The 12,597-nt window shown below is 43.0% G+C and overlaps 1 protein-coding gene across 4 annotated transcripts in view; it reads right to left on the minus strand.

The window, feature by feature from the left end:
* The window catches only part of ASAP2 (ArfGAP with SH3 domain, ankyrin repeat and PH domain 2), a 297,947-nt gene that overhangs the window by 63,744 nt on the left and 221,606 nt on the right, over positions 1-12,597 (minus strand). For all 4 annotated transcript variants that reach the window (XM_068280327.1, XM_068280325.1, XM_068280326.1 and 1 more), the window contains exons 10-11: positions 1,136-1,239; positions 982-1,051 (exon numbers count right to left, since the gene is read on the minus strand). In XM_068280327.1, the coding sequence (XP_068136428.1) occupies positions 982-1,051; positions 1,136-1,239 (174 nt within the window). The remainder of the gene's footprint in view (positions 1-981; positions 1,052-1,135; positions 1,240-12,597) is intronic.

Genomic DNA, 12,597 nt, shown 5'->3' on the forward strand with positions numbered 1-12,597 from the left:
TAACATAGCAGACAGTGTTATTGAAAGAGTACATAGAGTGTAGAAGCAATACCAGTTTTCAAGCAAAATACGTTTATGAAATTAAACTTATAACGTAAATAAATGTATCTGTAGAACTAATCCTAAATATTATTTGGGGATTAAAGGACCACTATTGCAAAAAATTGTAAAATGTAAAATGCACGTGTTTGCATGTGTATAACATGTTAATTTTTCCCAGAGTAAAATGCAGTATACATTTCTTATTTCCATGGGGGGTTCTCAGTACTTAATTTTCAAAAGCACTTGCTGAATGTCAGTTGTTCAGTGTAGCTGCGGAAATAGCATATGAGCAAGTAGGGAGGCTGTCTGGCATATTTGCATATATCTATTTCATAGAGCGTTTTTGTAAGATTTTGCAGCAATAACTTATGGGATAACACCCCCCCCCCCCCCAAGAAAACTGGCATTAGTCTCCCTACCCCCAGGTAACTGGTAAGACACACACTCTCTCCCCATACCCCTTCCCACCTAGCTGAGTAGTGCAGCAGAGCAGTGTGATATTTACCTGGTCCAATGATGAGTTGAGTCTCTTCTGTTCTTCCTGGCAGTCACATGCTCTGTGCTTTCCTACCGCCTTTTCCTGATCACGTGACATACCACAGGAGCCAGAGGTACACTGTATAGAGCATGTGGCTGTCAGGAAGATCAGAGGAGACCGGAAGCAAGATTGGAGCAGGCAAATATTAAACTGCTCCACTGCACTACTCTGCAAAAGGGGGAGGAGCAGGCCCCCTATGATCACTATAGTTTGAGACGGTTCAATAAATGTTAAAGCGCTAGAAACCATATGGCCTGCGACTTACACTATGTTTTAGATTTTGGCCCCTTACGTGATTGAGTTTGATACCCCTGCATTAGATGATTGCGCGGACTAGTCCTGTGCCCCGTGGTCTACTACCCTACAGAGCAGAGGGATCACAAGCTAACACATCTACTTACTGTGCCATGAGCTATTGTAAGGAAACCATTCTTAACAGAACACTTCCTCTTCTGCCAAACTTTTCTAATGCTAAAATAAAAAAAATAAAAAATCATTAACAGTCTATTAAAGAGAACAAAAATGAAATGGTGGTATAAAAAGATGACCACTGACCCATCACTCTTCTTGTAGAGGAAGCCCATCCTCTCAGTGCCATGCTCCTTGTTCCCTTGCGGCTGGTGCAGACTGTATGCAGTGCTCTGCCGGATCTGGGAATCCTGGGTAACAGGAAAAAAAAAAAAATCAATAAGTTCATGTCTGCACAAACACACTGGAAACCCCAAAACCAGCATGGTATTAACAGGAACATCTAGTCCAACGTTTAGAGAGAAACTTCAAGATCCTAAATAAATCCCAAGTCCATTTATCTGCCCTTCCACTCTTTACGCTCATGTTAACATTTAAAAGTTTTTTCCATATTTTCCCATTAACCAAAGGTTTGTTTATTGAATAGCAATGTCATTCAGGTGATAATAAAGACGCAAATGAACATAGTAGTACAAATGATAAGATCCAATCACAAATGCAAATGGCTGATAAAATAAATAAACTATAAAGTTAGCGGGTACCAAGCGAATCCGAAATGCAAAACTAACTATAACAAGTAACTTGTCTATATAGCTTTTTTAAAGTTTACATAGCTTACACAGCAATCTATATGCAAAGAGCTTCAACAGTATATGATTATTTATTTCTGTGATACAATGAGAGCAGCCAAATTCTGATTGTCATCATTACACAAAGGCAAGCTGTTCAGCAATGCTTCTCCACCCCTCAGCCTGTGAAAACTCCACTCCTCTCTCCTCCCTTCTCCACCCCCTTGCCTCTGAAACCTTTGACTGGTAACGCCTCCTCCTTCAGGAAAAGCCTCCTCCTCTCCAGCTGAGCTCCCATGAGCACTTGTTATATGGGACTCCGAATGCCCAGGCGCTGGAGGAGCTGTGGGCGAGGCTTGTTTAGTTTATAGGGTATTAAAATGAAAAAAACGTTTTTGGCTTGAGGAAGGCCCTATAAAGTATAAGTAAGGGGCACAATTATGCAATGAGTAAAAGTTAATCCACTTTAATATCAATTTCTGCAACCTTCATCTCTGTACCTACCTATTGTTTATTAAAAAAAAAAAATTATATATTGGCGCCCAATATCCTGCTCTTGCCTTATCTGAAACCATTGTGCCATTATATGTGGATCACTTGTGGTTTTTTTTTTTTTGGGGGGGGGGGGGGGGTGCACATGAAGTGAACAGATGTAGCAAGACTTAGGACAGGTTGGCTTTATACATTTTTAGTAGGAATCATGCTAAATGGAAGAGTACGCCAGACCACAACATGTTCAAGCATTTCATGATACAGTAGTGGATAGGAATGGCAATACTTAGGAGAACTCATAGAGAAGCATGTGATCAGCTTGATGAGCGGATAGATGTGTAAGGCTCCGATTTGCTGGTCATGATCATGCATTAAACAAGGAAGTCATCACAGCAACTTAAAACCTTACAAATCTATCAGCTGATCACATGCTTCTCCTAAGCAGCACCATTCCAAATAGTGGATTTATGTATTCACTCATGTATATTGTCTTGGCTGCGAAATTAAGAAAATAAGAGACAGAATGAGCCTTACATTTAGCGGAGAGCATCAGGCCCGGTGTACTGTGACTAATCCATTAAGATGCAGATGAGCAAGGCGCTCCATAGTGGCGAATGCTACACAAACATGGCATTGACTGGATGAATTCTGCTATTATGCTCCGCTGCCTGCTACATGTTCCATTAATAAGGATGTCCTCTGCCACAGTGACTAGCCTTGCTAGCAGCGTCTGCTTTGCACAGGTCTCCTGAACCATTCACACACAATGAGAAGGTGCAGTAATCTCAGAATGAAACATTCCCAGCTACATTTACCTCATTCATGGCTGGAGAGGAAGTGTTTCACCTGCTATATTAACTCATGCAAACCCTGCTTCTGAGAGGAAAAACAAATTGGTGAAAAAGCACTGCGGTACTTGACGAAATCTTCAACAGCACCACATGCAGGCAACTAGAATTTCTTTATTAGAATGAGCAAAGCAACGGAACTCGCTTGTGTATGATTTTCATAGACTGGCATCATCATATCAACCAAAAATGTAAAAGGTGTACAGCTGTCCCCCTTCCCTTATACACACATACAGCATCACACACTGCTTGACTGGGAGCTGAACAGCATGTTTCTACAGCAATCTTTCCAAAATGGCTGGCTTAAAGGACAATGGAAGTGACAGGGATATGGAGGCTGCCATATTTATTTCGTTTTAAGCAATACCAGTTGCTTGGCTGCCCTGCTGATCTTCTGCCTCTAATACTTTTAGCCATTGACCCAGAATAAGCATGCAGCAGATCAGGTGTTTCTGACATTTTTGTCAGATCTGACAAGATTAGCTGCATGCTTGTTTCTGGTGTTATTGAGGCACTACTGCATCCAATAGTTCAGCAGGGCTGCCAGGCAACTGGTATTGTTTAAAAGGAAACTAATATGGCAGCCTCCATATTCTTCTCACTTCAGTTGTCCTTGGGCATGACTGTCAGAATTACTTATCACGCTATGCTGAGCTATTAAGGCACACTAACAGTAACGTTGCATAATGCACACATTATAAGGCGTGTGAGCTGCAATGGAGATTGGACATAGACTTTAATACAAAGCCTGCATGCAGCGAGTTAGAATAACATGAACAGCCCCATAGAGTTGTATGGGCTGTGAGCTGACATGCAGAATTATTCTGCAACACAACGGAGCACTGCGAACTAGACCTGACACTTAAAGGACAGCTGAAGCGATAGGGATATAGAGGCTGCCATATTTATTTCCTTTTGAATAACACCAGAAACAAGCATGCAGCTTATCTTGCCAGATTTGTCAAAATGCCAGAAACATCTGATCTGCACGCTTGTTCAAGAGGAACCATTGCGAAAATCTTAAAATTGAAAGACACATACAAATAAGAAGTACACTTCTCCCAGAGTAAAATGAGCCATAAATTACTTTTCTCCTATGTTGCTGTCACTTACAGCAGGTAGTTTTGGGTTAGTCTATCTCTTCATGGGGGATTCTCAGCATGGCCTTTATTCTTTATAAAGACATTCCCTGAAAAGGATTTATACAAAGATGCTGGCAAGCCTCCCTGCTCACTGCACACTATTTTGGCAGTTGTACAGAGCAAATGCCATTCACTAAGTGCTTTTAAAAATAAAGAAAACCCTGAGAACTCCCCTATGAGAAGATAGGCAAGTCCAAAATCTGTCTGTAATGTCAGATTCCTACTACTTACTGTAAGTGACAGCAACACTATGGCTCATTTTACTCTGGAAGAAATGTACTACTTATTTGCATGCGTTTTAAATCTTAAGATTTTCGTGACCGTTCCTCTTTCAGGGTCTATGGCTAAAAGGCAGAGGATCAGCAGTACCCCTAATATCCATGGCTGCCTATATATACCTTTCACTTCAACTGTCCTTTAACATGCCACATAAGGCAAGCCTTGTTCAGAAACTCCTAATAACTCTCATAGCAACAGTACTCCTAACAGAGTATGTAAAGGAGAATAGTTTCAGGTCTGAAAGCATTAACTGGCTGCAGGTTAATATAGAAAGTTTTTTTTTTCACTACATTAAAATGTAAGACGACTTGTGTAGCACCACCGTCTGTTTATGGTGATTTTTAAACTCTGTTTTTTCCTTTAAAGTTCATTTTTTAGTAATGACACTGAACAGGTTTATTATGTGCAGCAAAGAGGAGGCGGCTCAGGTATGACTGCCCTGGCAGGTAAGACCAGCACCTTCCCAGAGGCCCTCTGTTTCCCTGGGGCCGCCACTTCCTGTGCATTTCCAATGTGCAGGCTCTGCTCTCTCTGGGGTTTTGTTCACAGCTGTTTAACTGCGTCTGAAAAGCTCAGCGTAACACAATCCTGACTGTGCATCCAGGAGACCTCTCATTTCATGTGGTTAACCCACACTTCCCCACTTCCCATCGCCAGCCTGGATGCCGGAGAGGCAGACTAAATAATCAGAGCCGCGGCTGAGCAGTGGAGCTGGCGGAGGAGCTTGGCTGTGGCTCTGGTCTTCCCGGAGAGAGCACCTGCCATAGCCCAGCGGCTAAGCTCTCATTATTTATATGCATGATGCACCACTACACATATCAGTGGTTACTGGAGTGTGATACATAAATAGCTGCTCCAGCCTGAAGGATGCTTAGTTATTGGAAGCCTAACAAGACTAATGCATGTACATCATTAAAAACACACCTCTCACTGCATACATGAAAAAAAGATGCCTGGAAAAAAAGGGCGCAGTGGAATGCAGCTAGTAGAATCTCGCTAAAGTTAGAGACATTATACTGCTTGATTCCTATAGTAAAATATTGTCAATCTTTGCTGATATTTTACTATGGCTAAACAGAACACTACTCTCACACAAAACCCTCCACTACCGATGCCTAACCCTGAGACCCCCATAGTGGTGCCTAACCCTGAGACCTCCCTGGTGCTGCCTAACTCTGAAACCCCCCCTGGTGGTGCCCAACCCTGAGACCTCCCTGGTGGTGCCTAACCCTGAGACCCCCCGCCACCCTCCCCAAATGGTGCCTAACCCCAATAACCCCCTGGCTTTGGGCGCCCAGAGGTGCCACTGCAAAGCCGTGGCAAACAAGGTAGATTTCAGCGCCCAATAGTCTCTTTCTGCATACATGAACAAAAAAGGCGCAGGGGATTGCAGATGGTAGAATATTGCTACTGCTGGATTCTGATTGTAAAATATCGTTAATCTTTACTGATATTTTACTATGGCTAAATAACCCTACTCTCACTTAATCCGAAGACCCCCAAGGTGGAGCCTAAGCCCACCCCCCGCGGTGTCTAACCTAAGACTCCCTCTCGGCGGCACCTAACCCTAAGACCACCCTTCCCGGTGGTGCCTAACTTTAACACTCCCCTGGTGTCACCTAACCCTAATCCCCCTCCCCCCATGGCACCTAATCCTAATACACCCCCTCCCCCACACGCTTAAACCTTAACCCCCTCCCCCACAGAGCCACGATTTGCACCAAAAAAAAAAAAAAAAGCAAATTTGGGCACCCGGAGGTGCTGCTGCAAAGTCGCAATTTGCGGGAAATAAGGTAGATTTCAGCACCCGATAGAATCGCAGGCACCGAGGAATGTGTATTCAATGCAACAATTTGAATATCCGCCTGCCTCGGCACCTGTGATCCTATCAAGTGCTGACATTTACCTTATTTGCCACACTCCCGATGCCGAAATGTACCTCATTTGCCACAAATCGCGGACATTATAAAAGCTCAATAGCCGGCGTGCCGTGTGCTCAAATTTCCCTTCTTTGCCCCAAACCCCGGCTTTTATAATAGGCGCCTTTGGCAGCACCTTTTTCCGTAAGGGCTCCTGCGCCCTTGTTATCTTATTAATCTCTCACTAGCATTAGACTCAGATCATTTAGCTACTCTGATATTACTCACAGGTTATTGGACTTTGTTTTTGCTTCAACATTTTTCACTTACTTCAAATATTTCCATCCAATTTACCACCGTGTCAGTTGTGTATTATTACTATTCCAAGGCTACACGGTTGTTTGTAGATACCAGTCATTTCTTGTGGCTTTGTAGTTGCAGAGATTTTTGCAGATTTTTAGCATGAATAAACTCTTTCTTCAATGCAAAAAAGGGCAGAAAATGCCTGTCAGTGGTGGTGGAGATGATAGCAAGCCCCAGTTAACACCTATCAGGGTGAGGCAGCACCTGCTAAAAGCTCCTGTCATCACCCGTCAGTATCTGCATGAAGTGCCACACAACTCCTGTAACAGCACCAGTCAGTGCTACATTTACTGTTAGTGCTTTCTGTGTAAATTAACCCTTAAATCTACAGGAGACTATCTCTTGTCCAGAGAATAAGTTGCTGTATGAAATGCCATCGGTGCAGCAGCCTATTCATGAATGGATGGAGAGTTGGCACCGGAAGTGTTACGCTGCACATGGTGGTCGGTGACCCCGGAAGACAGAGAATGAATGTGACAAACATGTCTCTAAGGCCCCATTCACATCTAAGCAGGAATCGCGCGATTCACACTAACCACAAACCGCTACTCTTCTTTAACCCAGTGGCAGTGTTCTCACTGCCGTGATCGCGGGCGTTTTGCGATTATCATTAATTGCAAACACGTAAACTGCAGCAGTTTGCCGGCGATTATGGAGCAATCGCGATTAGCATGTATAGAATCGCTCCCAAAACGCTAATTCATCCAGTGATTTTTTTGCGCTTATCGCAGAAAAATCACTCCTGCATAACGGTAGCGGTAATTGCTATCATTTTGCGATTTCCTAGCGTGAATGGGCCCTTATACATCTACAAAAAGCCATTTGAGCCATTCAAGTGTAGAGTCCTGCTTCACAGTGTACCTGAGGCAACATGTGACATGCGAGTGGATTCACAAAGATTTTCTGTCAAATTATCTCACCTTACTCATTAAAGGGAACCTAAAACTGAGGAAGGATGTGGATTTTCCCTTTTCAAATAATACCAGTTGCCTGACTCTCCTGCTGATCCTGTATCTCTAATACTGTTAGCTACAGCCCCTCAACAAGCATGCAGATCAGGTGCTCTGACTGAAGTCAGACTGGTATAGCTGCATGCTTGTTTCAGGTGTGTGATTCAGCCAATACTGCAGCCAAAGAGATCAGCAGGACTGCCAGGCAACAGGTTGTTTTTTTTTATAAGGAAACATCCATATCCCTCTTAGTTAAGTTCCCCTTTAACTCACAATGCATCTCTTCTTAAATGACTTACCCTTGAATAGTAGTAATCCTTAAACAGTTTCCTTACTCTGATTACACCTCTCTGACACTGCAGCTGCTCCATATCAATAGCATACTTGTGGCCCCATGTAAAACTCACACTGGGGCCCGAGCGCCTTAGTTACCCCACTAGTCACACAGGTGGCTGAACTGGATAGTCACCATGCGTATCTCTATAGGGGGATGAGCACTATTCAGCTGCTGTCTGATGCTGGGTACACATGGTACAATTTTCCAACCCGATCGTTTTTCCGCTCGATTCTGCACTCGAGTCTCTTATATTCGCTCTTTTTCTTATCTTTTTCCATTCACTTCTATGAGAAATCGAGCGCAGAATCGATCAGGAGTAATGTCAGACATGAGGGATTTTATCAATCGGATGCATCTATCGCATGGAAAATCGTACCGTGTGTATCCAGCATAATGCAACCCATATGCCAGTGTTTTCCCATGTGTGTCAGTGGGTGTCCCACTGCGCGGTTACAACTGTGTAGATATCTGCTGCATGTAATGTCTAGTGGGCCACCTGCTCACATGCACAGCAAGGCGGGGGATACACTGGTGTACGCAAGGCGGGGGATACACTGGTGTACGCAAGGCGGGGGATACACTGGTGTACGCAAGGCGGGGGATACACTGGTGTACGCAAGGCGGGGGATACACTGGTGTACGCAAGGTGGGGGATACACTGGTGTACGCAAGGCGGGGGATACACTGGTGTACGCAAGGTGGGGGATACACTGGTGTACGCTCCCCATGTGAAAGAGCCCGGACTCTTATTCCCATCACACACAGGGTACTTCAGGTTAATAGGCTGGGAAATATGCAGATAAGCACACAGATACAGGCCACACATGCAAGGAATGGAATGAATGGTATTAAGACACTTACTCTTCTAGACTTCGGTCACAAAAGGTTAAAGCATTCAGAAGAAAGGGGAAAAAACACATTCATGAGTAACAGGTTAGTTAGTTACCAGGAAATCAGCAGCAGCACTCAGCAGAAAACAGGACATAACAGAATACAGTGTCACAGCCTAGCATCAGGCACAAGGCTATGAAGTATCAGGAGTCAATGACAACAGCATGGGATCTGTATATTCTATCAATCATGTAAAATGTTACTGAAGATTGTACATTAGCTTTTCAGAGTACAAGTGCAATTACTGGGCTTCTTATCCTTATTTAAGAGGAACTTTAACCAAGGTTTGAACTTCACACCAATCAATAGCTGACTCCCCCTTCCCAACGAGAAATCTTTACCTTTTCTCAGATAGATCAGGGGGTCTGTGTGGCTGATATTGTGGTGAGACCCCTCCCACAGTGTGATGTCATGACCAAGGGTTTGACAGTTTGCTTTCTATGAACCTCGTTGCAAGATCAGTCCCAAGTATCAGGTTGGGACTTAAAAGCGGACCTGAACTCTTGTACAGGACAGAAGGAGAAAAATAGAGAAATGCACCGTATATATTTAGAGAGTTTAACCTGTCTAATATCCCCTCATCTGTGACTAATCACAGTTGGTAATTTGATCTCTTCTCTGCCACGGCAGAGCAGCAAATTGGTAAACACAGGATGTTAACAATATGTCTGTTTCCATGAAAGCAGGTAGTAGACACACTGCAGATTTATAGTAGGATTTGTATCAGCTGTAACAAATGTTTTTCTTTAAAGAGGAGCTGTCAGCCATACTATCTCAGGAAAAAAAAAACAAATATATAAGTAAATAAATACTTGCTCTACTTACATAACATATGTATTGCATTGTCCACCTTATGATTCCTGTGAATTTTATATAGGAAAAGTAGAGAATCCTATTCTAGACAGTTTACATATTTACTGTGGCTATTTTGAAGCCAGTCGTGATGTAATATCCGCCCTTAGTCTCCTCTGCCTGATATGCCCGCCCTTCACTATAGAAAGTGCATTGTTTCAGCCTAAAAAATTTTGGCCAATCAGAGAGGCACAGAGGTGCGGGAGAGGAAAACAGGAGGGAAAGAGGCTTCAGCCAATCAGGCTGCATTAGTTAAGTCTGAGGGGGAAGTAGGGAAGCAAAAAAGACAGCCCAGCATGCCCTGCAACTTCTCTTTTGTGTACCACATTTTCTGAGTACCAAATAAGAGTCATGTAAACTGGGGAATGATAATTGATCAACAAGAAAAGTAATAGTGATTTTAACTTTTGGATTGCCTGGTTAGCATCCTTATTACTTGTTTACCAGATAATAATCAATAATTGATTTTTGATTTTATGCCAGACAGTTACTCTTTAACCAGTTCGCATTCAGTCGTTTTTCACTTTATGCATCAGAGCAATGTTCACCTCCCATTCATTAACCTATAACTTTATTACTACTTATCACAATGAACTGATCTATATCTTGTTTTTTCCGCCACCAATTAGGCTTTCTTTGGGGGGTACATTTTGCTAAGAGCCACTTTACTGTAAATGCATTTTAAAAGGAAGAATAAGAAAAAAACGGCAAAAAAAAATCATTATTTCTCACTTTTCGGCAATTATAGTTTTAAAATAAAACATGCCTCCATAATTAAAACTCACGTATTGTATATGCCCATTTGTCCTGGTTATTACACCATTTAAATTATGTCCCTATCATAATGTATGGCGACAATATTTTATTTGGAAATAAAAGTGCATTTTTTCCGTTTTGCATTCATCACTATTTACAAGCTTATAATAAAAAAAAAATTGAAATATTTCATCTTTACATAGATATTTAAAAAGTTTAGACCCTTAGGTAAATATTTGTGTTTTTTTAATATTTTTTTTTAATTGTAAATTTTTTTGTTTTTTTTCAATTAAACATTTTATGTGGGTATTTTTGGGAGGGTGGGATTTAAATTGTATTTTTTTTTAGTAAATATGTGTATTTTTATTTTTATTTAACATTTAGCTGTAGTTTACTTTTTGGCCACAAGATGGCAGCCATGAGTTTGTTTACAGTGACGTCACTCTAAGCGTAACACGTACGCTTAGAGCGACGTAGGGGAAAAAGGAAGCAGAAAAAGCTAGGCTTCCGAGAGAAGCTGTCACTTTTTCTGCGGGGGAGAGGAATCAGTGATTGGGCACCGTTGCCCGATTCACTGATTCGCTGGCTAACAAACCGCGGGCCGGGAGCGCGCGTGCACGCGCGTGATCGGCCGCGGGAACGCGCAGGAGAGCACATGGCTTCCTGGACGTGAGTTTCACGTCCAGGAATGTCAAATAGTTAAAGGGTATTATGTTGCTACTTATCTTTTAGAGCAGTGAGGAAGTTCTGAGCTCAGGTCTGCTTTAATGCTGGGTACACACTGAGATTTTCTGGCCGATTTACTGTCAGATTTATTTCCAACATGTCAGCCATCGATTTACGATCATTTTCCGATAGATTTCCGTGCACGCTAATAGAAATCGATTGGAAAAATGCTCGGAAATCAATTCGGAAAGCAAATCGGACATGTTGGAAATAATCGATCTGACAGTAAATCGGCCAGAAAATCTCATAGGGTGTACCCAGCATAACACCTCAAGCTATATAGGAAACCTGTCTCCCAGCCCCTTATTGTCCATATAGTTATACTGTCTACATCTGCTGGCAGTCAACTTCCTGTGCATATTAAACTCCAGGAGATATTGAAAGTAATTTTAGTAACGATTTCAGGCTTTTTTTTTTTTAAACAAGCATTCTCTTAGTACAGTAGATATAAAGGTTCACACACACCTACCAACTATCTGTCCAACTATCTACCAAACTTGTCTGTTAGGGCCCGTTTCCACTAGTGCGGAAACCGGGCCGAATCCGCAGAGTTTCCCCGCAGGCAAATCGCCTGGGAAAACTCTGCCATAGGAAGTAATGGCGCCGCCGGCCGAATCGCTTGCCCTAGCGATTCGGCCGGCATTGCCCACAGTTTTCGCACGGGAGCCGTGCATGGCATGGCTTCTGGGATTCGTCTGCGTTCCCACAGACCCGGAAGTTCCACCGCACATCTTGCAGCCGCGCGCGGTGGGCAGTGGAAATGGGCCCTAAAGCCCCATACAAACTTTGTTGTGAAACAAGTTGAAACAGCTAAAAAAAGTGTCTTCCAACAGTTGGATTGATTTCTTATCAGTCTTATCAGCTGTTTGAACAATAGCAAAATACTTTTTTTTTACTTGTTTCAACTTGTTTCCCAACAAAAGCTGTTTGACAATTGTGCTGCATAAAAGACCGCTGTTGAGCGTGTGAATGGGGCTAAAAGGTGCATACACACACATTATTTTAACAAACGACGGGTCTGTCAGACCCTCCCACTGCGCGGTCATTCTGCCAACAGTAGTACGTGAATACATGCTTACGGCAGACCGACAAGACTGTTTTTGACTGATCCGCCACTACTGTCGGCAGAATGACCACGCAGCCGGGGGGGGGGGGGGGGGGGTCTGACGGACCCGTCGTTTGTTACAATACTGCGTGTGTAAACAACTTTACAGACAAGTTTGGCAGATAGTTGGACAGATTATTGGTAGGTGTGCATGAGCCTTAAGATTGAGGTCAATCTAATGAGACAGAGGAGGACATTTTGTTTTCTCTGTTGTGTCACAGCACCATTCTTACCCACTAGCGCACCCTGTGGTCCCCACTCTGTTTGGCCGTAATACTCGACTGAGCAGTATGTCGATTATGGGCAGGAAAGAAGTGGCAGTTCCCCTTCCACTCTGCCCGTCCTTAGAAATGCCCCTTTCACTTGCCGCTTATGGTTCC

Source organism: Hyperolius riggenbachi, chromosome 4 (assembly GCF_040937935.1).
Source record: "Hyperolius riggenbachi isolate aHypRig1 chromosome 4, aHypRig1.pri, whole genome shotgun sequence".
Lineage (NCBI taxonomy): Eukaryota > Metazoa > Chordata > Amphibia > Anura > Hyperoliidae > Hyperolius > Hyperolius riggenbachi.